The sequence below is a fragment of the Thamnophis elegans genome, chromosome 17 (assembly GCF_009769535.1).
Source record: "Thamnophis elegans isolate rThaEle1 chromosome 17, rThaEle1.pri, whole genome shotgun sequence".
In the NCBI taxonomy this organism is placed as follows: Eukaryota; Metazoa; Chordata; class Lepidosauria; order Squamata; family Colubridae; genus Thamnophis; species Thamnophis elegans.
In genome coordinates, this window is record NC_045557.1 from 13,724,251 (window position 1) to 13,751,320 (window position 27,070).

The window sequence follows — 27,070 nt, forward strand, 5'->3', positions numbered from 1 at the left end:
CTTTGAAACTTCTGCGCGGTGTTCCTTTGTTACCTGCGCGGCCGCTCACGCGCGCAGCTTAGAGGAAACGCTGCTGATCACTGCACTGGAATTTTAAGTTGTTCACCATCATTATACTTAATATGCTACTGTACAGTGGCTTTGTAGGCTTCTTTAAAATGCTTTATTTCAAATATGCTTCTACTTTTCTCTGGCCAGCACAGTCTATTGAATGAACCCAGCATAAAGGAAGAGCTCTGACCATCTATGAAGCCTGTAGATCCAATTGGAGAATTGGAGAAGACCTCTGACAATTCCTGGATCAGGAGCCAAGGTGGCGCAGTGGTTAAATGCAGCGCTGCAAGCTACTGCTAGATCAGCAGTTCAGCGGTTCAAATCCCACCGGCTCAGGGTTGACTCAGCCTTCCATCCTTCCGAGGTGGGTAAAATGAGGACCCAGATTGTTGGGGGCAATATGCTGACTCTCTGTAAACCGCTTAGAGAGGGCTGAAAGCCCTATGAAGCGGTATATAAGTCTACTGCTATTGCTATTGCTATCGCTATCATTCTGCCATTCTCTATGACCTTCTTCTCCCCTACATCGACCCATCCACTCTGATGCATTGGGATGGCCTCTATCTCTCCCATATATCTGTCGAAAATATGTGATGCAAAAGAACCCATCTTTCAAAATCTCTACAATTTAGTATCTCCTATCTAAAATCCATTCAAAAGTGTCATGTTAAAGTCTGGAGTGAATTAGCTCTTTGATTCTAACTGCTTTAATTAGTTTAACTATAAATCATCTCAGTAGGTAAACAGAGGCAGAGGACTGTATATCAAACAGAAGCTTTCACACAATGTAACACTCATGAATCTTTGCTTATAGACTGGAGCAGAGCACGAGTTGGTTGCAGCTGATATCGTTACTTCTCTAGGAGTTCCACAGATTTCTACAGCTCAGCTCTTCTTTTTTTACCCTTTTTTTATTTTAGGCATTTATCCAAGATTGGGATCTAACTCCTTATTATCAGGGTCAGCTTCCTTCTGTGCAGAGCCTAAGCCAGTGGTTTCAGGAAGAGCCTCAGATGGTTGATAACCCATGACTAACATTCCATAAGTTCTTTCAGAGTCTGATGAGTTTATAATACCAAGGATTGGGGGCGATAGCATGGTAGTTTCAGAGGAAGGCTGCTGATAAGACGGCTGAAGACCATCTTCCTCTTCTATCGCTGGGACCACTGAGAATTCCACTCAGATTTTTTCCTTTTGTGTGGAAAAACAGATGAGAAAAGTAGAGCTTCATCTAGGCAGATGGTTTTGCAGGCCCAGAGGCAGGACCCCACCATTTTCTATTTTCCAGGATTATGTGTATTTTTTTCCAAGATTGAAGATATTTTCTCAAAACGTGGCAATCCGTAAAAAAAGGTTTGGTGAGGAAAGGGTGGTCGCTTTTTAAAATGAGAGGCCCCTCTGTGCCTTTGTCCACTTGTGTAAGGAGTGTGACTGATGCAGAGGAAGTATATTTTGAAGGTAGAACGATAGAACGATATGTTTCGTTTGCTAGCATTTTGCTCCCTGTGATTCCAGAGAGTCCCTTTTAAGCATCTGAGGGCTGTATTGTATTTTATCATGGGTATGCAGGTTTATTTATTTTTGGGATGGAAACTCTGATAGTTAATAGCTTTGTTTGTCGAATGCTCTGAGCTGAATGTGCTCTGGCTATAATCCTACAAGATGTAAGGCCTAACAGCATATTTTCAATTACTTCCTCCAGATTGTTTTTCAGATACAGAGATCAGAAAAATAGTTTTGTTAAAGAAAAAAAATGTTGGGATAAGATCATGTGAACAGAAATTTGTATTGTATGTCCATCAGAAACACTAATGTACTCTTAATAGAAAATGCACCCTAAATCTTGTTATTGGGAAATTAAAGGGTGAGCGCTGAAAGAAGAAGAGAGTAGAGATGATTGATGTTAACTTATAATTTTTCAGGATGAATACCAGGGGGGGGGGGGAATTGCAATTCTGATAATCTAATGGGTTGTATTCTGAGCTATATACACAATTTAGCTGTAATATTTTCAGTATAATATTTGTTTGCTCTGAGAAAGAATTTCACTGTGGAAATGGAAGCAAACTTTACATATACTAAATGACGGTGAATAGAGCTGTCACAAAAGTGTGTAGCCTGAAGTTTAACGTTCTACTAAGTGAGCTCCATTAACTTGTGCATGCGTGAGCCTGCTTAACATCAGGGAAGTGGATGAGAGAGTTCAGAAATCCTGGCTCAGAAAAGAGGAGTACACGTTACGTTGGCAATGCTTCACATGGTATTGCATAAAAGTGTGAAAAAATTGGATCAGGCTCTTGGCATCCCAGAACAATGAAGCAACCCACAGTGACAAGAATGTGCTGTAGCATCCTGTTCCAATAAGATGCATGGATGTCTTCCAAGATCCTGTCCTTTTGATCAGAAAGGGATTTACAGAAATGATACCCAAGCAGAAGGGATAGTGAGATGAGAAAGATCGGAATAGCAGCAATGCTCTCTTGTGGCTGAGAGCTGCCAGAGCTGCCTGCATCATATGTTTACAAGTACAATATACTGAATAGAATTCCTGACCTGCCTGTTGATACTGAAGTATCCCACATTCCCGCCCATTGTCTTGCTTTCAAGAGAGAAAGCCATAATCTATGAGTCATGAAATAATGTTCCTATTGTTCAGCCTTAAGTGCAAAAGTTTCCAAAGAATAGTGAATATCTCTGTTAATAAATGTGTCCAGAATCAAGAAAGTCTGAAAAGATCTGTCTCATTCAACAACATATTAAGCAGTACTGGCTAGTTTTTACATGACACAATAAACCAGATAATTTAAAGGTGTAACATTTTATTCAAGTCTGGAACAAGGGAGAAAAAGCAGTGAATGGTACATCTGTCTGGCCCTTTGATTTAGTTCAATGTTCTTTCCCTACAATAAGTAGAATAGGTTGAAGCATCAGAGTTGTCCATATTTTTCTGGCAAAATGCTACAGATGTGGCAACAGATCCGGGAGAACTTTTGGTAAAGTTTAATGGAGCTATTGCACACTTCTACTAAGATTTTTTTTTAAATTTGGCATATGGCAACTACAGAAGTCATGCCATCACGGATATAAAAGTATAAGTTCAAATAACATGTCGATAGATAGATAGATAGATAGATAGATAGATAGATGATAGATGGATGGATGGATGGATGGATGGATGGATGGATGTCAGGCAGGCAGGCAGGCTGACTGAATATAGAGAATATAATATGTGTGAGAAAATATTAAATTAAGATAAAGCCATAATAAAATCAGCATAATATGGCACCATAGAGTCATAATGGGATAGACCTTCTACTGAGATAACAGTTAGAGAATGGAGACAGCTGCAGCTTGACAATTTTCAGGTACCTCTACATCCAACAGTTCTTGGCTGATCTGATCTCGTAAGGTCAGTTAATTGGTGAGTCCATTTATTTCTAGTTCTTACTAATTCATTTGAAAACAGAGCAAAGCTGGGTTCGCCACTTACTGTGTTACATCTCTGCAGTTATTGATCTCTATGATGAGTTCTTATCATTAGTTCCTTAATTCATGATAACTTTCCTTGGTGTCTGTCTGCAGGCATTATTTAGAATAGGCTGCCAAACTCGCAGCCCACAGGCCGGATGTGTCATGAGCTAGCCACACCCATGCCTGGGCGTGAAGTAGGGGAAAATCCCCATATGTCATGTGATGCCACCGTGACATGAGTTTGAACCCCTGATTTGGAATATAGCTTCATACTTATGCTTCTACCTTTGAGGAAAATATCTTGTTACCGTATTTTTTTTTTCATTTTTTTAATGAATATTTTTATTTCCATTTTCATTTTCATAACACACACTCACATGTATACTATACATAGCCCGTATCATATGGTATTAAATAATAATTACATCAGTTCCTCTTGTCAACAATGCCCAGAAAAATAGAAACCCATTATAGCTCTTCTGCTCTCCATACACTTCTTTCTTTTACCACCCTCCAACTTTCTATCTTCCCTCCATCATCCTTTTCTACTCTACTTCCTCTCCCTTTCTACCACTCCTCTCTCTACAATCCACTCCTCCTTATCCTTCTCATCTTCCCCCCTTACCCTCTCTCCTATCCTTCTCTTCCCATCTTTCTTCTCCCTTCTATTTCCCACTCTCCTCTCCTTGGTGTATTTCTGCTACATGTCAATATGCTTAACATATTCTAGTTTTTTTTAAAAAATAAAAAAAATAGTAGTAATAATAGCAATGAAAATATAAGAAAAAAAACCAGTATACATGTGGGGTCAAATTACATTGAAATCTAACACATCTCATCAAACCTAATATAAATCCCTCCCCCCACAACCCCCCACAACCTACACGGTATAGATTTTTAACAAACACAGTCTAAAATATATTGGAAAAAAGAATAAGAAATTAATAACATCTTTACATTGAACTTAGCTCCTCGCTAAGCTAACTTTAAACAATCTTGTTACCGTATTGATGCCACATTATCTTCATTATTTGTAAGAGATTTTTTTTAACTTGATAGAAGAATAGTGACTCTACAACCAGGAAGCTATTTCAGACAATAATCAATCAGATATTTTTGTTGATGTTCAGGTGTAATGAAAATGGATATGTGGGAGATGGAGCTATCAGTTTCTTTTGTTCCTCTTTTTCATGGAATAATTTACTTCCTGTGGTAGGGATTTCTATTTTTTTAGAACGTCAGTAACTTTGAGCTGGCTCTGACTTTTTTTTTTTTTTTTGCATTGTTCTATTAGTCAGCTGGCGAGACAGCACTGATGGGGTTATGATGCTCTCAACATTTCTAAGCACAAAGGAAGATAATGAGCAGTCAGTTTTAAACTCTCTTCCTATTTTACAAGCTGCAATAAATATGAAATTTCTACATGAACAGATGTGCATATGCAAAATAAGACTCATGACACATAATATTTATTGGCAGTCTTACAATATCTGCTTAGCTTATAAAGCCCAACAGGGTTAACTGGATCCTGCCACTTGCTGAGATATGACTCTATATATCCAATAAACAAGAGTAAGATTTAATTTTAGTCAAAGCAACTTCTGAATTGCCTCTGAGAAGACTGCCTCCAGTAACTTGGAGCTCAATTAAGAAAAGAGAGGCTCATAAAGACCCCACTCATAGCATTATATTTTCTTTTATATATATATATATATATTCCTTTTTTATTAATAGAGTTGACCATCTACAACCGCAAAGGCAGATACAATTTTTAATATTGTAATCTATTCCTTATAAAAAATTGAACTGTAGCTGAATTTTAAAATATATAGATTTAGTACATTTTCTAATAGACAATATTGTTTTCTCTTTGGGTTTTAGAAAGGGTGAGTGGATTGATGTATGCTGGTTTCTAGACTATAATATATCCTACTTTGAAGCCATTCAATCAGAGATACACAGCCTTATGGTTGCCAGGGTACGTACAGAAAGCCAAATGGGTATGGCTGGCGTGGCAATACTTTTCCTGTCAGAGTTTGGTTTGGTTTGGTTTGGTTTATTGGATTTATATGCCACCCTTCTTCCAAGGAGTCAGGGTGGCATACAACATTAAAAAAAAAACATATTACAAAAGTTAAAAAAATTTTTAAATAGAATATCCTAAACAAACCCAATTAGGATTAACAATAACATTTTTTTAAAAAAAATCAATTAAAATTAACAATGATCAGTAATTTATTTTATTTTGTTCAGGCCAGGCTGGCTTGCTGGAAAAGCCAACTTTTTAGGGTGCGTTGGAAGGATCGGAGGTCGGGGATTATACGAGGCTCCGGGGCCGCTCCGGGCTGCCAGCTGCTGGCACGTGCTCCTGCGAGAGCCTCTGCATAGCGCCGGGAAGCCGCGGAGAAGCTTCGCTCCGCTTCTCACCCAGCCTTCCCCCAGAGGCGATCCGGGACTTCCAGCGACGGAGCCTGGAGAAGCAGGCCGGGGCGGCGGGGCACTTTGCATCGCGGGAGCCGCCAAGCGCCCAGGTCTGCAGCAAAGAGCCAGCCTCCTCCTTCTCGCCCACTCCTCTCTCCTCTGAAGTACGCCCCGCCCAATGTAAGCGTGCTCAAGAAGATATGATTCGCTGCTTGCAGATTAGGAGGCGGGAGAATTAGTGCCTCTTTTCCATCTGAACTTCTTTGCCTTTTAACTCTTTCTTAACTTTTAGAAGGCGAAAAATTCCTTATGGAAAAGAGGCCCCGAGTTCTCTCGCCTCCTGCTTTGGTTAACACTAAGCAGACACCAAGCCACTGTGACCTGGAATCTGGTAGCAACTATCTTGGCTTTAATTATTTTAAAAATAATATTTAAATTTCTTTCTTTTTCCTGAGGAGACTGGTGAGGCTTCGCCTCCCTTGCCTCTAGTGACTGCACGTCCCTGCTGTCAAGTTGGAAACTCTTAGCAGCCACACAGTTAACTTTTCTCCATGACAATCTCTCTCTCACCTTTCAGTTCTTCCAGTGGTGCACTTGATTGCCACTGTAATCGAGTCCATCCACCAGGCTATTGTTTGTCCTCTTCTTCCTTTCCTTCCACCTTTCTCAGTTGGAAGCTTTTTTCTTCTCCTAAAGAGCTTAGCCTTCACATAATATGTTCCAGAGAGGATAATTTGACCCTGTCATTGGTTCCTTAGGTGAAAATTCAGGGTTGATTTGTTTGATGGCCCTTTTGTTTGCTATCCATGGTTTTCTCAGGAGTGTTCCACAATCCCAAAATTTAAAAATACCTTTCTTATTTTGCTGTCTCAAAGTCTAACTTTCACTTCATAGAATGTCACATGGAAAAATATGGTTTGCAAGATTACTTCTAAATAAAGGAAAATGCTGGTGTTCAGTGGGCTGTAAAATGGTGGCTCAGAAGATCCATGTTACTTCTTACTTCAATAGTTCTGAAAAGTCTACAATTGGCTCACATGTTCAGTCATTGCTTTCCCAATTCAGCCCTCTATCTTTAAGTTTCATCCAGTTTTTAAAAAAATCCTTTTTCTAGACCTCCATATGTGTGTAATATATTTCCCATAACTTCAGTTTTACAAAATCTCTGTTTTATCAAAGCTCGTATTGCAGTAAATCATTTTGACTTTAAAATTCCATACAGCTCTTTTCTCTGTTGGAATTAACAAGTTTTCAAAACATCCTTTCTGTTTTTTTGATTATATAGCATAACATGCCATTTGTCAATATGCATCAGCATAAACCTTAAAATAAATTATGTACAAACAGATTTCAATATATCTCAGTTCCAAATACAATTGAAAGATTTTATTTTGTTTTGAAAAAAGAATAACACTATGCAACTAAAACCAAGAAACTGCACTCTGGAAAAATCAATTTAAAATAAACAAATCTTTGCTTCATCACAGTCTGGCCTATGATCTGTTTCCATGCTTACATTGTAAATCACATGAGTGTTGCTGTTTGTTACCACTTTAATGATTGTTTTTGGGTCTTGATGGACTGAACACTTTCATTCTTTTGCAAGCTCTCTTTTGGCGAGCTCCAAGAATGTAGAATTGCTGCCAGGAATGTCTCTCCGCAGTTCTAAGCTTGCTTGCATAACTCACACTTGTCACATGCAAGCACTACTCTGTGGGTGTTCATACTAGAGGGCAAAATGCTGTGTGTTCTAAAAGAATTCCTTCACTTTTTCTAAAGTAAGGCTGTAGAGCAATTGGCGATAAGGACTCACACCAAACCATTTGTGAGACTTCGGGCAAATTGGTAAATAGGTTTGCACTGGGCAGACAGTGAGACCGGAGATCCAGATTTTTGGAAGGAATCAAGGAAGCTTTCCTTCATTTTATAAAAAAACACTGGGGCAGGAAGTTGAAATTCAAGAGTGGTGGGGGAGGGATTGGGGAAACTGCAATGAAGAGTTTGGCGGCTCCAGTGGCTCCAGTAATTAAAGACATTAACTCCAGTATTTTAGTCGTATAAGTTATGGTGTCAAGAACCCATGTATATGTGGACTGAGAACTGGGAGCTTTCTGTTACACAAAGGGGCACAACAATATGATTATTTTTACATGAATGGCCTTTAGAGCAGTTCCTACTGCAGGAACCCAAAAGCTTCATTGATCTCAAAAGATCAGTAAGAATTTAGAAGGGTAAACTTTACCTGGATAGTAGTAAACTTATCCTGTTTAGTCCTTGTATCTCACTAATGAAAATAAATAGTTCAATCCAGTTACAGCCCTTTTTAAAATATCCTTGATTTTTTTCTTCCTTCTGCGGACATATCATTTGACCTCTTTCCCATCTTGTTGGCTAAAGGAGAAAGGATGACTACAGAAATAAGTAACTCACAGGAACCAAAGGGGTTGGCATTTTGTTGCACTGCAAAAACTTGATTTAAATGACACAAGTAGAACCTGCAGTAAAACAACGACCAACTTTTCACTTTGGGCTCAAATATGCTTAAATATGGCTTGGTAAGGGAAAGTCATTTGGCTACGTTCACATAAAAATAAGGAGTGGTGATGGAGATAGTTCAGGTCTGATATACATAAGAATTATGTATTTGCATTCATAAGACAAATTATATCCCAGAGTATTGAAATATTTGATAAAAGTAACATGTTTGGTATGTTTTGAAAACTGGAGGAATAGCAAGACACCAAAGACTTGAGTAGAGTAAACCCAATATTCAGATAGGAAAAAGAAAAGGCTGGAATACAGCTACTAGCCATTAACTTATTCATCCATGTTTAAAAGTTATCCAAGTTGTAGTTATTAACATGCTATTGTAATAGCACGTTAATATGAATTCCACATATTAAAACATGCTCTTTTGAAAAAGCACCTTCTATTTAAATTTCCTTCCAATCATCTCTTTCCAGTCTGCTTTAACCAGCATCTCATCAGGAATGCTTATCAGATTGAGGAGATTTCGTCTGCTAGTACCCGGTATTAGAAGGATTTCTTTTAGGGCTTCTAGTTGGCTACTATACTACATGAGTAAATAATGTCATGCAGTAGCCAACAGTTACATCACCATCTTTGGAGATTTCATTGTACCGATACTGTACTTGGGGTACTGTGTTCAGTTTTGAGCATCATGTCAGGGTTCCAAATAACACCCCCAATGAAAGAAGACTACGAGGCTTCAAGTTCCTCAAAGTTCCATTTTATTAGAGATGTCCTATTGGCACATCTGGAAAAACCCAAATCTGAAAACGTTCAGGTTTTCCTCACCCAAAAGAAAGTCAAAGATCCATCCTATTCACATTGTCCATTCAATTCAGTCCCAACTGAAGACAATCCCCAGTCACTCCCATCCAGGTGCAAGCCGAATGCCATTTACTCCGAGAGAAAGATATGGTGTTATGGCTAATCCTCCACCACTCCTTGTAATCCCCTCTCCTGTTTCCCCAGGCACTAAATGTGGCAGCACTGAAGCTCCAATGGAAGAGATGGCTTCCAGGGTTGACACATCAGATTTTAAAAGGAAGATGGAAAGCAGCTTGGGTTATGAAGATGATAAAGAGCCTGGAAATCAAGCCTTGTAAGTAAAGTTTAAATCAGCTGGGCATTTCTTTTCAAGCTACAGAGCTTGAAAAATAGAAGAATGAGAGAGATCATTGTGTGTGTCTTACAAATACTTAAAAGTATTTTGAACTCATGAGATACTCATTTGAAATCTGACTTATCAGACAGGATTAAATTTGTGTCATCCTGGTGCTTTGTTTTTATGATCCACATATTTTTTTTTGTTTTAGAGCAAGGACAAGAAAAGGAGATTGACTCATGGTACAGTATAAATGCAAGTGGGATGTTTAAATTCAGAGATGTTAGTTGCCGAGAGAGATTAGATTATAAGAAGATAGAGAGGAATGCTTAAGGTTAAAAATTGTAGTTTAGCTGGTGTACAGAGTTTCTGATGTATGGTATCTTAATAATGGATACACTGAATGTTAATCCCTACAAAAGCACCCTAGATCTCTCTAGATTGGGCTGCATACAAGTTTAACTAAAATCCAGAACATTTTAGGATTTAAGTGACTTAGATTTCAGCAACCAGTATTAACATGAATCAAGCAGATGATGGGAGAATAGATTAAAAGAGTTGGACCAATATGCAGAGTAACACAAGACACTGAGTGGATGCGAAGTTAAACAAAGGAAATTCAAACTGTATCTTAGGAGGAATTTTATGATAGTAGAATGATTAAAGATTGGAATGCACTGCAGAGAAAAGTAAGAATTTCCCTCTTGCTGGAGATTTTCAAACGGGGGCTGATTTAACTGATTCTTGCAAGGGAAGGAGCAGGTTGTAACCTCCACAGGAGGTTGACCTGTACTATTTTTTTTTAAATCATACAATTCTGATTCTGAAATTCCTACAGGCTGTATTCATACCCTGAACACCACCATAGTCTACTTTTCTTGGTTTTGCTTGGTACACTTTGTGAATCCAGCCATGGAGGATAGTAAACTTTGTTTTATGGTGTAGTGTTCACATTCAAAGTGACAATAAAGTTATTCTAAGTCTAAGTCTAGTGTTTCATGAGTCCAGTTGTGTGCAATTTAAGCAACTATAGGTTGCTACACAATATAAACACAATGGAGGTTGCATGCCCATCCTGGCTCTAGGGAACCTTTGATACCTTTAGCCACATTATTATTCTGAACTGGTTTTGAGAGTTGGGAGTGGGTAACACCAAGTTAAGGTAGTCCTTTTCCTTTTTCTGGGGTCAGTTCCAGTCAAGTTTTTTTTGTTTTCCAGGCTGCTTCAGGGTTCTGTCCTATACTCCTTCCGCATTTTTAATATCTCCATCAAACCACTGGTCATTCACTATGAAGTAAGGCATCATTCATTTATTATTTATATCCATGTGTACTTTGCATTAGGCATCCAAGTGACGTTCTGTCCTATGTCTGCAGGCTTTGAGGGTATGGCTGGGGAAGATCATGTTATGACTATTGGGTTGAAGAAACCGAGTTCAGTTTTGACTCAACTGAGTGGCTGTAGTTTTCAGGTTCTCTGGATTTGGGGTGTTTCCATCCTTGACTCTGGGCAAGATGGCTCTCTTCAAAAGTAATGCACAACCTAGAAGTCCTCCTGGCCTCAAAAATCAGAGCTTCTTATTGCCACATCTTTGTGCTTTCTCCCCCAAACACCCAAGAACATGTTGTGAGTGTCCTCTCAAATTATCTCAATTGTAATGCTCATTGCAAGAGGCACTTCTCAATCCAACAAAACAATAAAAGAATGATACATCCAATCTGATTTCAAGATATCTATAAAAAACAATATGCCTTTAGGGAAGAATTATATGCACTTTTTTGGGGAGGGGGTAAAAAATACATACATACATGCATGCATACATACATACATACATACATACATATTATTTGTAGGCCAACTGCCATTTTTTAATTTTTGTTGAAAGTAGTCCATGCAAAAAATAATTAAACATAGTAGCAATTGCATCACTTTTTGCTTTTAAAACTCATTTATAGCTGTAAAATACTTCATTTAAGAAGTTAGTGTTGTTTCATGATTTTTTTTTCCTTTATGGAGAAAACAGTATTATACAGCTTATGATTACAATTGAGCCCAAAATTTATTTTGTTTATTGAGAAATTTGTTAAGTAAGTTTTGCTTCATTTTACGATTTCTCTTGCCACATTTGTTAGGTGAATCACTGCTGTTTTTAAATTAGTAACAGAGTTGTTAAGTAAATTTGGTTTCCCCATTGACTTTGTTTGTCCTAAGGGTACAAAAGGGGATCACATGACCCTGGGATGCTGCAACTGTCATAAATCTTGAGTCAGTTCTCAAGCATCTGAATGTAAATCACGTGACCACAGGGATACCGCAATGGTCATAAGGGTGAAAAATGGTCATGTTACTTTTTTCAGTGCCATTATAACTTGGAACAGTCACTAAATGAACTGTTGTAAGTCAAGGACTACCTGTACTAATGACAACAGGCTTTTAGAAGACTGTTAAGAAAAACTTTCATCTGCTGTAGCTACAGGATTTGCATCCTTAAATTTTAGATTCAAGTTGTATGTCAAGATAAGGAGATCAACTGCCACAAGGTGGAGCTAGTGGCATGGTGCTTGAGTAGAGGATCTTATTCAAAGATAGCATTCAAAGAAAAAGGTAATTCAATTTGGCTGTAATTCTGATATAGGGCCAGAATACACAAAACTATCTGGCAGCGAGTGCTATTGTGGAATTTACCTCATGATCAAGAAACAATTTGTTTTTTAGGCTTCACCAATAAAGGGAAAACAGTATGCAATCCTCAACTTTACTATACGCAGGATCCCATGAAAATTTGGTTGGGCAATTTAAGCATGAGTAAGAAACCAAAATCCTAAATTTGTGTAATTATATAACACTTTCCTCAGGAACTCAAAAGCCTCTTATATGGGATATTTTTATTACACTTTATACCCCACAACCATATGTGAGGAGACTGGGCTTAAAGAGCGTGGCTAAAGTGATCGAATGAAAATCCATGGTGACACCAGCTGTGCAGAATGGCATTTGAGGGCTTAAAGGATAAACTGCTGCGATGCAAAACCGTGGATCCTGTTAAGATTTCAAATGAAATTATATGAGCTTCCTACTTTTAAAAAATTATGAGGGATCCCCAAATACCTTTTGTTTGTAGTAGGCATTTACCATATTAAACATTAAAAATGATTCATTTGTTGATGTTACCACTACTCCATTATTTTATGGGATCTTAATATTGTGTTCTTTTTCAACATGCACCGACTTTGATGTCAGATTCCCCAGCTGTCCTAAGACTCACACTTTAACTAACACTGAAATAGTCAAAATACAGGCCACTTTCCTAGAAGGCTGCATTCTGTAATGTCAGCAGTATGTGATGATTATCTGTATCCAGATAATCAATTATAAGGATACATTTTTATATATCTATATCTTTGTATCTGTATCTATCTACATTTCACTTCCCCAATTCCTTGGGCATCACTGGTTGTAATAGTCCTTTCTATGCAGACGAATGTAATCAGTATTTTGAATGGTGATTTCAGGTGGATCCTATGAACAAATACGGGGATCTCCGAATAGGATAGAAGGGAATTCTTTATTGGCCAAGTGTGATTGAACACGCAAGGGATTTGTCTTTGGTGTATATGCTGTCAATCAGCGTACGTAAAAAGACAAGATCCAGGACAAGAAGATCCGACTTCTCCTTTCTTCCTTGCAGCTGTTTGCAAAACCGACCACGGAGTCCACGGCCTTCTTCCTCCCCCGCTCCCTCCCCCACTTAGGAAATCCCTCGTTGTCCTGGCGCCGCTCATTCTGCAGACTCCATTTCCATATCATCTCTGACCGAAGGGAAGCTAAACCGCTTGAAAAGCCCGCCTCGTCCACGACCCCCCCCCCCACCCCGCCCGCCAACGCGCGTCCTCCACCGGGCATGCGCAGTGTCTTTCTAAGCCGGCGTCGTTAAATATCGCGAGATCGAATGCGCTCGGCGCGGGCTTTAAGCCTAAGATTCAAACACAGGTTCGTCGGGGTTGTTGCGTGTCTTAGTCAAAGGCGAAACAGGTAAGTGCAAACCTCGCAGAGCGGGGCTACGTATTGAAAAGTAGCGACTAGAATATGCAGGAGCGGCAGAAACTACAAAAGAAGAGAAGCTTTTCTTTTTGTCTCTGCTACCAGCACTCAGTACGGCTGCATTCACCGTCTTTTAAAAGGCAAAACAAAACGTGGTTTGCCAGTACTTTCCTGGCCGCACGTCTTCTGGAGAAAGTGCCACAGTTGGTGTTATACCCTAACACTAGTTTCCTCCTGAAAGCGAAGTTAGTTACTCTAAACTTGAGTCCCTACCTGCTTCCTCTTTCCTCCGCCTCTTCCTGCTTTTCACTCAGTGGAGCTGAAAGGCATATCTTTGCCTCCCTGTGTTGGACTCCATCTGCCTTTTAGGGAATAGTAAAAAGCAAATTCAGCCAGATCTGGATGAAGGGCTGGATTCAACCTGATCTGGAGGGCTGGATGAAGAAAGAAGGAGGGGGGAAAAGTAGGGAGAGCCTTCTTTATGCTTTGGGACAGCCTTTCCTAAATAAGATTCAGTTATTCAACCCTGCATGTAGATTATTTCATGATCCTCTTTAATGGTTTAGGGTCAGAAAAGGGTTTTACTATATTGCCTTTTTATGCTGGTATACACTTGGAGTTAATCCCATCAGTGAAACAAATGTCCACATTCTGATTAATGTTTAGTTGTAGTTTTTATATTGGATACCCATGACTCCATTCCCTAAAAGTACTGTATTTTTCAGAGTATAAGATGCACCAGAGGATAAGACGCACCAAGGTTTTGAAGATGCAATTTTTTTAAAAAGGTAAGTAGGTAGATAGAGGGATAGAGAGGGAGAGAAAGAGAGAGAGAGATACAGTAGATAGTAGGGAGAGAGGGAGAGTAGGTAGGTAGGTAAAGGGATAGACGGGGGGGGGTAGGTAGAGGAATAGAGAGAGAGAAAAAGAGAAATACAGTAGATAGGTAGGGAGAGAGAATAGGTAGGTAGGTAGTTAGATAAAGGGTTAGAGAGAGAGAAATACAGTAGGTAGGTAGGGAGAGAGAATGTGTAGGTAGGTAGGGAGAGGGATAGAGAGAAATACAGTAGGTAGGTAGGGAGAGTAGTTAGGTAGGTAGATAAAGGGATAGAGAGAGAAAAATAGAGAGTAGGTAGGGAGAGAGTGTGGGTAGATAGATAGGGGGATAGAGAGAGAGAAATAGAGAGAGAAATACAGTATATAGGTAGGTGTTTCTGCTGGCACAGCACTTAATCAATGTAATTCTCATCAATCAGTGAAAGAGCTTTCCAAAAGGAAAAAAAAGTTTTTGCACTCTGTAAACCTCCCGAAAACAGGTCCGTTCCCTCACAAAAAGGCATTAATAGCCTTGAGGGGGGGGGCTTACAGAGTGCTCCTGGAAGATGGGGGAGCAAAAACGAGCAAAAAACAGTCTGTTTTTCATCAAAAAAAATTGCATGCATAGCCTTATGGAGGCTTATAGAGTGCTGCTGCGGACTGCGAGGGGGGGGGGAAACGACCTGTTTTTTGCAAATTTCTGCCCTCCCCAGCCCCCAGGAGCTCTGTGAAAGTCCCCATAAGAGTATGCCCAGCCATTTTGGTGAAGGGGCGGGGCTTCGGAGGGCTAAAAATGCTGTATTCGCTGTACAAGACGTTCCCAGATTTTCAGTCTTTTTTTTTTTTTTTTGAGGGAAAAAGGTGCATCTTATACTCCAAAAAATACGATAGTTAAATTCTACTTCATATGCAAAATTGATAGCCAGCCAATTGATAAATTGAGTTACTTTTATGATTTATTCCTTTTTTATGTATGTAACCTTTTTTTAACTATTGTTTTATTTTAGTATACCTTTATATTGTACTTGTCCTATAAAGATATTTGTACTAGAAGAGAACTGGAATTTTAACAATTCCATAATTATATATTTGTTCATATATAGAACAATATGCATACAGACACACTGAAGATCATTTGGTTTTGGACTATAACTGGAAACAATCCATTTCCTCTTGGTTTGCATAATAAAGTTTCCCACAATCCTAACTGATAATCTTTTTCACTTTTTATTCCTATCCAGGGAAATTTACATGGGTGCTGCTCAAGTTTCTTTTGAATTGGATATGCAGATTTAGATTTTAATTCTTTTGAACTAAAGCATATACTCTTGAGTTTTTGCCTCTGTATTTTTTGATATTTTAAAATTTCTTAACATTGAAACTGTCAGTTGCAGACTTTCAGACATCTTTTCTAGTTTTTGGAGGACAATCTATCAAGGTGCTGACCAGGAGTGGAGAGAAAATTAAGGAGCACTCACTTACTTTATTTATATATTTATATTGTTCTGAGTGCTCAAGTACCAGATGGTTGAAAGGAAAAATTGTTCTTCAATCTTTTGCTAAAACAATTAGAGAAAGGGAATGGAGCCAAGGAGATTCTTTCATTGCAAAGAGTGATTAGCTTTAACCGTTTCCCCAGACTTGAACCTAGAAAGGGGTAAAAGGACATAACCAAATTGTGCTGGATTTGGTGCCTCCGTTGTTCCATCTTACAGAATATCTCTGCTTGTTTCCTTTCTCCAAAGTTCAAATAAATGTTAAGATTGCCAAAACAATACTTCCCTGTTTAGTACTGAAGAGGCATGCAGAAAATAGCTTTAGCCATCCAAGGTTTTTAAACCTTTCTGCAGCATAGCAGCTTTAAATGGGCCTTTCCCCTTCTGGTAAATGGTTAAGTGAACAGGATATACACTACATTGCCAAAAATATTCGCTCACCTGCCTTTACTCGCATATGAACTTACTGTAAGTGACATCCCATTCCTAATCCATAGGGTTCAATATGACGTCGGTCCACCCTTTGCAGCTATTACAGCTTCAACTCTTCTGGGAAGGCTGTCCACAAGGTTTAGGAGTGTGTTTATGGGAATTTTTGTCCATTCTTCCAGAAGTGCATTTGTGAGGTCACACACTGATGTTGGACTGATGTTACGTGGCCTACCTCTTTATGGCTGAGTTGCTGTCATTCCCAAACACTTCCACATTCTTATAATACAGCTGACAGTTGACTGTGGAATATTTAGGAGCAAGGAACTTTCATGACTGGATTTGTTGCACAGGTGGCATCCTATCACAGTTCCAAGCTGGAATTCACTGAGTTCCTGAAAGACCCATTCTTTCACAACTGTTTGTAAAAACAGTTTGCATGCCTAGGTACTTGATTTTATACACCTGTGGCTATTGAAGTGATTGGAACACCTGATTCTGATTATTTGGATGGGTGAGCGAATACTTTTGGCAATATAGTGTATATAGAAAGATACTGTAAAATCTGACTTTTTCACCTGAATACTGATTTAAGCTATTAATGTGCTATATGACATCCTGTTGACACGTGAAAATTCAATCTAGAATTGTACAATTGGCTATTAGGTTGTATATTTTTATTAGTTAGTCTGGACTATGACTTATAAAAAATATGACTCGACAGCCAATGTGATATGGAGAAACATGACAATTAGAACTGTAGGTTGTTATTGGTTTCTGCTCTGTGTTTGTTGTTTTGGGCACTATCTAATAAAATGAAATTCACTGGTGAAAAGAGTAAGGTTCTACATTTAGGCAAGAAAAACGAAATAGACAAGTACAGTATAGGTCAGAGGTAGTCAACCTTTTTATACCTACCGCCCACTTTTGCATCTCTGTTAGTAGTAAAATTTTCTAACCGCCCACCGGTTCCACAGTAATGGTGATTTATAAAGTAGGGAAGTAACTTTACATTATAAAATTTATAAAGCAGAGTTACAGCAAACCCCTACCGCCCACCATGAAAGCTGGAACGTCCACTAGTAGGCGGTAGGGACCAGGTTGACTACCACTGGTATAGGTGGTACCTTGCTCAATAGTAGTAACTGTGAGAGGGATCTTGGAGTCCTAGTGGACAACCATTTAAATATGAGCCAGCCATGTGCAGCAGCTGCCAAAAAAACCAACACAGTTCTAGGCTACATAAACAGAGGGATAGAATCAAGATCACATGAAATGTTAATACCACTTTATAATGCCTTGGTAAGGCCACACTTGGAATACTGCATTCAGTTTTGGTCGCCACGATGTAGAAAAGATGTGGAGACTCTGGAAAGAGTGCAGAGAAGAGCAACAAAGATGATTAGGGGACTGGAGACTAAAACATATGAAGAACGGTTGCAGGAACTGGGTATGTCTAGTTTAATGAAAAGAAGGAGTAGGGGAGACATGATAGCAGTCTTCCAACATCTCAGGGGTTGCCACAAAGAAGAGGGAGTCAAACTATTCTCCAAGGCACCTGAGGGTAGAACAAGAAGCAATGGGTGGAAACTAATCAAAGAGTGAAGCAACTTAGAACTGAGGAGAAATTTCTTGACAGAACAATTAAACAGTGCAACAGCTTGCCTCCAAAAGTTGTAAATGAATATCGTGTAAAAGTTCATTTATTTCAGTAATGCAACTTAAAAGGTGAAACTAATATATGAGATAGATAGTTCAAGCTGTGATTTGTCATAATTGTGATGATTATGGTGTATAGCTCATGAAAACTCCAAATCCACCATCTCAGAAAATTAGAATATTACATGCAATCAATAAAACAAGGATTGTGAATAGAACAATATTGGACCTCTGAAAAGTATAAGCATGCCTATGTACTCAGGACTTGGTTTGGGCCCCTTTTGCAACAATTACTGCCTCAATGCAGCGTGGCATAGAAGCTATCAGCCTATGGCACTGCTGAGGTGCTATGGAAGACCAGGATGCTTCAATAGCAGCCTTCAGCTCTTCTGCATTGTTCGGTCTCATGTCTCTCATCTTTCTCTTGGCAATGCCCCATAGAATCTCTATGGGGTTCAGGTCAGGCGAGTTTGCTGACCAGTCAAGCATAGTAATCCCATGGTCATTGAACCAGGTTTTGGTGCTTTTGGCAGTGTGGGCAGCTGGAAAATGAAGTCAGCATCCCCATAAATCTCATCTGCAGAAGGAAGCATGAAATGCTCCAAAATCTCCTGGTAGACGGCTGCGTTGACCCTGGTCTTAATGAAGCACAGTGGTCCAAAGTCCTGTTGCTCCTTGGTCCAAAGTCCTCTTTTCTGATGAGAGCAACTTTTGCATCTCATTTGGAAACCAAGGACCCAGAGTATAGAGGAAGAATGGAGAGGCAGATCAAGCACAGTAATCCCACGGTCATTGAACCAATTTTTGGTGCTTTTGGCAAAAGTTGCTCTCATCAGAAAAGAGGACTTTGGATGCAACCATGTAGGATGAAAAAATTAAAAAGCATAGAGATGAAGTGTTTTGCGAGGTGAAACAAGATTTGAAATCTTCAAAACCAGAATTTTCTGGGTTTGGTCATCCGAGCTTGATCACTCAGCATAGGTACCAATACAAATCTTACCCAAAAAAACACAAAAACTTGTACCCAAGAAATGATCAGCTTTTTAATTCTAGGCCTTATAATATAAATATTTTTAGCAGTGAGAAGCTTTGCTGGATTTGTATCTTTTACAGATTTCAACTGAAAGGACATATGCTTACCTATTATTTATTTTGTTAGGAATGTATTTGTTTGAATCGGTAGCTAGGATAAATAAAGCAAATCCTCTACTTGATTTTTGTCCTTCTATTTTGTTTTAAGCATCAAAAGCAATTGTCTACATCTACTATTCTGAACAATTACTGGACTGCCTTAAATTATCAATTTTTTTCCTAAGACTAGTCAGTAATAAAACTTGTGTTTTCTGTAATACAATGTTAAGGATGGATGGACGGACAGATGGACAGACAGACAGACGGACAGACATTGTGATCTCCTGAAGCTAAAATATATTATCTATTTAGTTTTTGTTAGCCTCTGCTAACATCATTAGAATATAATCATATTCTTTCAGTTGTTTTTTTTTTTAAAAAATGTTTGCTAGTGTAGGATAAAGCAAAATGGCAACCTGGAGGATTCTCTATGGAGATTCTTAGTCTGCTATAAATATTGAATGCATTAGAATGTGAACCAACTTTACGTGGATTTTTTTTTCAATAGGTAGAGGATCGTAGAGTAGAAATGGAACGTAATCTAATTAGCATGAAAGTAAAATATCAGTCATTGCAAGAACAGCATAATTTCACCAGAAAACAGTTGCAAATACTCGAGGTATGTTAATTTAAAATTTATTCTAGAATTTTATTCTTTCTAATAGCTAAGCATTTCTGTTTTGTACATATATAAAATTGTTACAGAATTAAGATGAGATACAGCTATGGAATTAAGAAAGCTGTGTTTAGGTAACAAAGCTATTTCATCTGTGTAATATTAATATCACTTACTATGTAAATGCTACTTTTCTAGAAACAAGTTGCCTTCTAGCGCAAATTATTTTTGAATTCTTAAAACAAAAAAAAATGGTGAATGGTGCCTTCTTTAATCATGAACCAGCAAAATGTATCGTTACCTTCCTGGCACAAATATCCACATCTTGCTTGGGGAATTCTGGGAGTTGAAGACTACATATCTTAAAGTTGTCAAGATTGAGAAATGCTTATCCATTCTATTTCTGTTGTAGAAAACAAAGTATTAGTATGAAATATTAGGAAGATTTTAGCTTTGGTTGATGTGCTATTCTTAGTCAAAACATTTTCCAGAGGACCCATGCTTGGTATTTTCAGTTGATATTTTCAGTACAAACGAATACTTACAAGAACTGGTGTTAAATCTCATAGAACTGACTTGGCTAACTACAGGTAATCCTCGACTTATGACCACAATTGAGCCCAAAGTTATGTTGTTAAATGAGAATTTTGTTAAGTGACGTTTGCCCCATTTTTTGACATTTCTTGCCACGTTAAGTGAATCACTGCAGACGTTAAGTTAGTCACATGATTGTTAAGTGAATCTGTCTTCCCCATTGACTTTGCAAAAGGGTTTGCAAAAAATGCGATCACATTACTCTGGGACACTGCAACCATCGTAAAATCAGTTGCTGAGAATTTTCTGGGTTTGGTCATCCAAGCTTGATCACTCAGCATAGGTACCAATACAAATCTTACCCCCAAAAAACCAAAAACTTGTACCCAAGAAATGATCAGCTTTTTAATTCTAGGCCTTATAACATAAATATTTTTAGCAGTGAGAAGCTTTGCTGGATTTGTATCTTTTACAGATTTCAACTGAAAGGACATATGCTTACCTATTATTTATTTTGTTAGGAATGTATTTGTTTGAATCGGTAGCTAGGATAAATAAAGCAAATCCTCTACTTGATTTTTGTCCTTCTATTTTGTTTTAAGCATCAAAAGCAATTGTCTACATCTACTATTCTGAACAATTACTGGACTGCCTTAAATTATCAATTTTTTTCCTAAGACTAGTCAGTAATAAAACTTGTGTTTTCTGTAATACAATGTTAAGGATGGATGGATGGATGGACAGACAGACAGACGGACAGACATTGTGATCTCCTGAAGCTAAAATATATTATCTATTTAGTTTTTGTTAGCCTCTGCTAACATCATTAGAATATAATCATATTCTTTCAGTTGTTTTTTTTAAAAAAAATGTTTGCTAGTGTAGGATAAAGCAAAATGGCAACCTGGAGGATTCTCTATGGAGATTCTTAGTCATCCAGGTCATGGTTGTCCCAGCTTCAGCTGAAAAAGCTTGGATGAGAGGCGAAATATCTTCAAAGAAAAACCAGAAAGTCCAGTTGCCTTTTGAAAGAAAACACCTTTGGGACAACCTGGAAGATTTGCATTTCTTTTACAACATTTCTGCACCTACCCTGGTCTTGTCTTGGGAAAGAAAATGATAGGCAACTACATTCCAGCACTGTCTCCTGGCTCTGAAAAAGGATAAAATAAGTTGATGCATAAGACAGTAACCTGGGAAAGTATCAGAGAGCAATCTTAGCAGATTGCTAAACAGATTGCTTCTAGACATTTATCTTTGGAGCTGTGGTGTCACAATGGGTGCAATGCAGGATTACAGGCTAGTTCTGCCCACCGCAGACCAATTCTGACCAGCTCAAGGTTGACTCAGCCTTCTGAAATTGGTAAAATGAGGATCCAGATTGCTAGGGCTGACTCTAAACTGCTTAGTGAGGACTGTAAAGCACTATAAAGTGGTATATAAGTCTAAATCCTAGTGCTATTATTATTTATAATGCCTTTATTATTTTTACAAATAAATCCAGGTGGTGAATATATCCAACACTTTCCTTCTCCTATTTTTCCCCACAGCAACAACCTTGTGAGATAGGTTGGGCCGAGAGTGACTGCCCAATAATCACCCAACTTGTTTTCATAGTCTCCTGCTTTCTAGCCCGATGCCTTGAACACTAGATCAAACTGACCATGGTTGATGTTTTGTGACATGTAATGCCATTATCATGTGTTTTCAAAATTTGGAATATTTACAGGATTGGAGAGTTCTGTAAATAAGATACATTTAGTTTGGGTAAATTTAAATTGAGTTTAGTTTGGGTAAATTAACAATGTTTTACTCAAATTCAGGAAGCCTGTGAGATGAATCGAGATCTGCAAGTTCAACATGACCATGCACTACAGCAGGCCCAGGATTTTCCCAGTCAAGGCAATTCTCTATTTGCTGAGGTACCGATTTTCATAATCATAATATATTACTTGCAACAAAGCCATTGTTAGTTTCAAAGCCTTCTTATATTGAGTCACTTCTCAGTATCAATTCTCTTGAATTATATTTTTCATTCAAAGCAGATGCCAAAGATTCTGAAAAAGCATTTTAACCAAAGTCTTAATACATTTAGTAGTACATGTAGTAAGTTATTACATGTTTGGAAACAATACAACACTGCTGAATCCTTTAGAACAGGGTTTCCCAACTTTGGCAACTTTAAAAAGTATGGACTGCAAATCTCAGAATTCCCAAGCCACTATGCTGGCTGGAGGATTCTGGGAGTCCATACATCTTAAAATTGCCAAGGTTGAGAAATACTTCTCTAGACTCGGTAACAAAAATTTCTCATGCCAATTATTCATTAGTAAGTTTGTCTATCCTGTTTTCCTGAAAATAAGACCTCTCCGGATAATAAGGCCAATCTGGTTTTTGAGCACATGCACTAAAATAAGCCCTCCCTGAAAATATTCCAACACAGCAGCAGCTGTCAGGTGACCCCCCCCCCCCCCGGCCTTGCATTTGACACCCCTGCTTTAGGACAATATTTTATTCAAAACAATTTAGCCGAATAAATGCATGTAGCATTCAAATATATAGGAACTTAATTTTTAAGATTCTAATCCATACAGTAATAACAGTAATGATCAAGTAATCTCACAGATTCTTTCAAACTTATGGAAATAATTATGTTGGCAATGATTTTAAAATAAGTTGGTAATTACATAGAAGCTGCCTGGCTTTGATTTGGTGAATAATATGGCAAAGTTATTAACTTTCATTATTTATCTTTCTAAGCAGATGGATAATTTCTCTTGTACTGTATAGCTTTCTGAGGACTATATAATTTGCTATAAATATTGAATGCATTAGAATGTGAACCAACTTTACGTGGATTTTTTTTTCAATAGGTAGAGGATCATGGAGTAGAAATGGAACGTAATCTAATTAGCATGAAAGTAAAATATCAGTCATTGCAAAAACAGCATAATTTCACCAGAGAACAGTTGCGAAGAGTCGAGGTATGTTAATTTAAAATTTATTCTAGAATTTTATTCTTTCTAATAGCTAAGCATTTCTGTTTTGTACATATATAAAATTGTTACAGAATTAAGATGAGATACAGCTATGGAATTAAGAAAGCTGTGTTTAGGTAACAAAGCTATTTCATCTGTGTAATATTAATATCACTTACTATGTAAATGCTACTTTTCTAGAAACAAGTTGCCTTCTAGCGCAAATTATTTTTGAATTCTTAAAACAAAAAAAAATGGTGAATGGTGCCTTCTTTAATCATGAACCAGCAAAATGTATCGTTACCTTCCTGGCACAAATATCCACATCTTGCTTGGGGAATTCTGGGAGTTGAAGACTACATATCTTAAAGTTGTCAAGATTGAGAAATGCTTATCCATTCTATTTCTGTTGTAGAAAACAAAGTATTAGTATGAAATATTAGGAAGATTTTAGCTTTGGTTGATGTGCTATTCTTAGTCAAAACATTTTCCAGAGGACCCATGCTTGGTATTTTCAGTTGATATTTTCAGTACAAACGAATACTTACAAGAACTGGTGTTAAATCTCATAGAACTGACTTGGCTAACTACAGGTAATCCTCGACTTATGACCACAATTGAGCCCAAAGTTATGTTGTTAAATGAGAATTTTGTTAAGTGACGTTTGCCCCATTTTTTGACATTTCTTGCCACGTTAAGTGAATCACTGCAGACGTTAAGTTAGTCACATGATTGTTAAGTGAATCTGTCTTCCCCATTGACTTTGCAAAAGGGTTGCAAAATGCGATCACATTACTCTGGGACACTGCAACCATCGTAAAATCAGTTGCTGAGTCTGAATTTTGGTCATTTGACCATGGGGATGCTGCAAATGGTCATAAGTCTGAAAGTTTTTCTGTGCCGTCGTAACTTTAAATGGTCACCAAATGAAAAGTTGTAAGTCAAGGATTACCTTTACTTTTTGAACAGATACTGTATGAACCAGTGTCCAAGCATCTGAATTTTGATCATATGATGATGGGGATACTGCAAATATTGTAACTGTGAAAAACAGTCATAAGTCGCTTTTATCAGTGCAGTTATAACTTTGAACAGTCATTAAATGAACTGTTGCAAGACGAGGACTACCTGTATATTTCATATACATGTAATTAAAAAATGACCAAAATTTGGTTTGATTTGTAGCTGCAGATAGCTGCAGATCTTCGAAGAATGATAGGTTCACAGGGAGAACATGACCAGCTGGACCCTTTACCCAACATGCTTCAACAAAGAAATGGTGAAATAGAAGAAATGAAAGTGAAACAATTAGAAAAACCAATGGTATGTACATGACTAAATTATCAAATCCTTTATTGGCAGTTAGTGAAGGAATGATTTAGAACTAATCTGGAAAACATTACATAGTATAAGCCCATGCAGCAAAAAGAATCATGAAATAAGAGTGAGTGGCTTAACCATAAATACCTGAGATGTACAACTGAAGAAAATAGATCTCCCATAAAGGAATTTATGCCGAAAATAACATGGGGCCCATCTCTCTCTGACACACAGGGAATAGTGGAGAGTACGCCAAAAGTGAGGGATTCCCAGGCATATAGGTGATGGCAGCAAGAACTATTAAATCAAGGCAAGAGGCACAAGCAGGGTGTTTAAATGCAAAAGGTTTCAGGAAAGGAGTGTGTGAGGGAGCTCCCCAATGCATCATGGATATTCAGTGGCAAAATACCGTAATTAAATTATAATCATGCAATTTCTGTTTCTCAGTTTATAATGTGGTTTTAAGAATGAAATAGGAGCAATTTGCTTTAGAGAGCCCCAAAATTGGAATAAAAATGAAACGTGGCCATGCTTCTTCCAACGATTGTCAATCCTGAAGTGAATGTGGCTGAGGCCATCTTTGAAGCTTTAGGGTTGCCACAAGGAAGAAGAAGGGACAGGACAGGGGAAAATAACTAACTGGGGGCTTGTAGTCAAACCAAGAACATTCCAACACGTGACTGGGGGAGAGGAGGAGTGGAGTAACCAAGCAACTGGCCAGCACCTCTATTGGACAATATAACTGATGACTTGGGGGAAGGGTAACTTTTTAAATTTTATAATTAAAAAGTAATTAGATGAAAACCACAGGAACTTTCAGAGTTGGTTTTCACCAGTTGTGTCAATATGATGTATCCAATAAAATGTTCTTTGAGGAATCTACTTGCCTTGGAGTTCTGCTTTCTATGGGTGCATTACTTGGAACACTGACAGATACAGAAGAATGACTTTGGGTTGTTTTTACCCTTATCCCAAGCATTGTTCATCATGATTGTAGATGATACTGAAAGACTTGAGGAACTCCATTACTGAGGAATAGTACACACAATAGTTTGCTCTGTCAATCTCAGTTCCAGGAAGTACAATAAAGAAGGGAAGTGGTGTTACAACTTTGCATTTATATAAAGACAAGCTTTAATATTCATTGAGCAAGCCATTTTGGAATAAGAACCCAAAATGTGTTTTCATGGTTGTGTTTTCTAGGCTGATTTCACGAAGCATAAAAGCAATAAAATACCACAAATATCTATTTGGTGTGTAAGCTGTTAATTTCATTAATCATTTGATAATTTTCCTCTTGAAGATAGTTGAATTTATATATTCCCTTATACATATTTTTACCTCAGGCTATAGCATAATTTCATACATTGAATGGGATGATTTCCCCTATCTGAAGGTGGGCCCAAGCTGATCTTTCCTGGTCTTAGTCCAATACCTTAATCATACACCACTTTCAATGTTTTAATATTACTTCATGAGCCAGATTCAATGATATTTTTCAATGATAATTGAAGTTGTTCTCTTCCTTCAATTTTCTTCTTCTTCTGTATTCTCTCCTGAAAGCGACAGATTTTCGCTGGCTAGAAAAGTCACTATTGTTCTGTACTGAGAGCGTCATAAATCTTTTTGAATGGTTTTGGCTGCTAATTTTGCTTCATATATTACACGTTTTTAATCCTAATATCTTTATATGGGGATTAAGTGAAAAAGATGGAAGGAACTGAGACCTGCGATGTGAAGGTTGACTTTATGCAATTGTATGTTTTCTAATACTTACTTTTTGTTTCCTTATTTTTAGTAAAGAGAAAGAAAATTTGAATTATGAATTATCTTTACAGCGGATGAAAGCTTTATTTGAAAGTCAGAGAGTCTTGGAGATGGAGCGAAAGCTTTTTGTAACTGAAAAGCAACTTAAAGCTTGTCAGAGTGAGAACACCAGGTCAGTGCAAAGACAATCATCACAGACCTGCATCTCTACTGCTCATGCTTTTTGTTTGTTTGGTTTTTTAATGTTTTTTATTGTCATTTATAGGCCGCCCTTTTCCCTGAGGGGACTCAGGGCGGCTTACAATTAATGGGGAAGGAGTAAAATAAAATAATAAAATAATAAATATTTGAATAAAGTAAAAATAGAAATAAAACAACATACATTCATCATTCGGGTAGGGACGGATTACGATCTTTATCCCCAGGCCTGACGGGATAGCCAGGTCTTGAGGGCTGTGCGGAAGGTCTGGACGGTGGTGAGGGTACGAATCTCCACGGGGAGATCGTTCCAAAGGGTAGGAGCTACTACTGAAAAGGCTCTCCTCCGTGTGGTTGCCAGTCGACACTGACTGGTGGATGGAACTCGGAGGAGACCTAATCTATGCGATCTAATAGGTCGCAAGGAGGTAATTGGCAGGAGGCGGTCTCTCAAGTACGCAGATCCACTACCATGAAGGGCTTTGTGGGTGGTAAGTAGCACCTTGAA

General features: G+C 38.1%; 1 protein-coding gene across 3 annotated transcripts; it reads left to right on the forward strand.

The window, feature by feature from the left end:
• The first annotated feature begins 380 nt into the window (after positions 1–380).
• On the forward strand, positions 381–26,652 carry LOC116520257 (protein Spindly-A-like). Of its 3 annotated transcripts, XM_032234424.1 has the most exons (9): positions 381–418; positions 9,445–9,574; positions 10,796–10,871; positions 13,266–13,609; positions 19,658–19,768; positions 22,123–22,221; positions 23,173–23,283; positions 24,463–24,600; positions 26,396–26,652. In XM_032234424.1, exons 5-9 carry the CDS (start codon positions 19,679–19,681, stop codon positions 26,396–26,398), a joined length of 441 nt encoding a protein of 146 aa, XP_032090315.1. In that variant the 5' UTR covers positions 381–418; positions 9,445–9,574; positions 10,796–10,871; positions 13,266–13,609; positions 19,658–19,678; the 3' UTR covers positions 26,399–26,652. The 3 variants fall into 3 exon arrangements, with proteins under 3 accessions (XP_032090315.1, XP_032090316.1, XP_032090314.1); XM_032234425.1 differs by lacking the exons at positions 10,796–10,871; positions 13,266–13,609; XM_032234423.1 differs by lacking the exons at positions 381–418; positions 13,266–13,609; positions 19,658–19,768; ... (2 more) ...; positions 24,463–24,600; positions 26,396–26,652 and having other exon boundaries at positions 9,239–9,574; positions 10,796–11,333.
• Positions 26,653–27,070: the final 418 nt, after the last annotated feature.

Bases quoted from the DNA above. Each gene is read 5' to 3' on its own strand.
- LOC116520257 (XM_032234423.1), top strand. From the start codon at position 9,363: ATGCCATTTACTCCGAGAGAAAGATATGGTGTTATGGCTAATCCTCCA. The intron at 9,575-10,795 runs GTAAGTAAAGTT...TTTGTTTTCCAG, and splicing joins GAGCCTGGAAATCAAGCCTT to GCTGCTTCAGGGTTCTGTCC.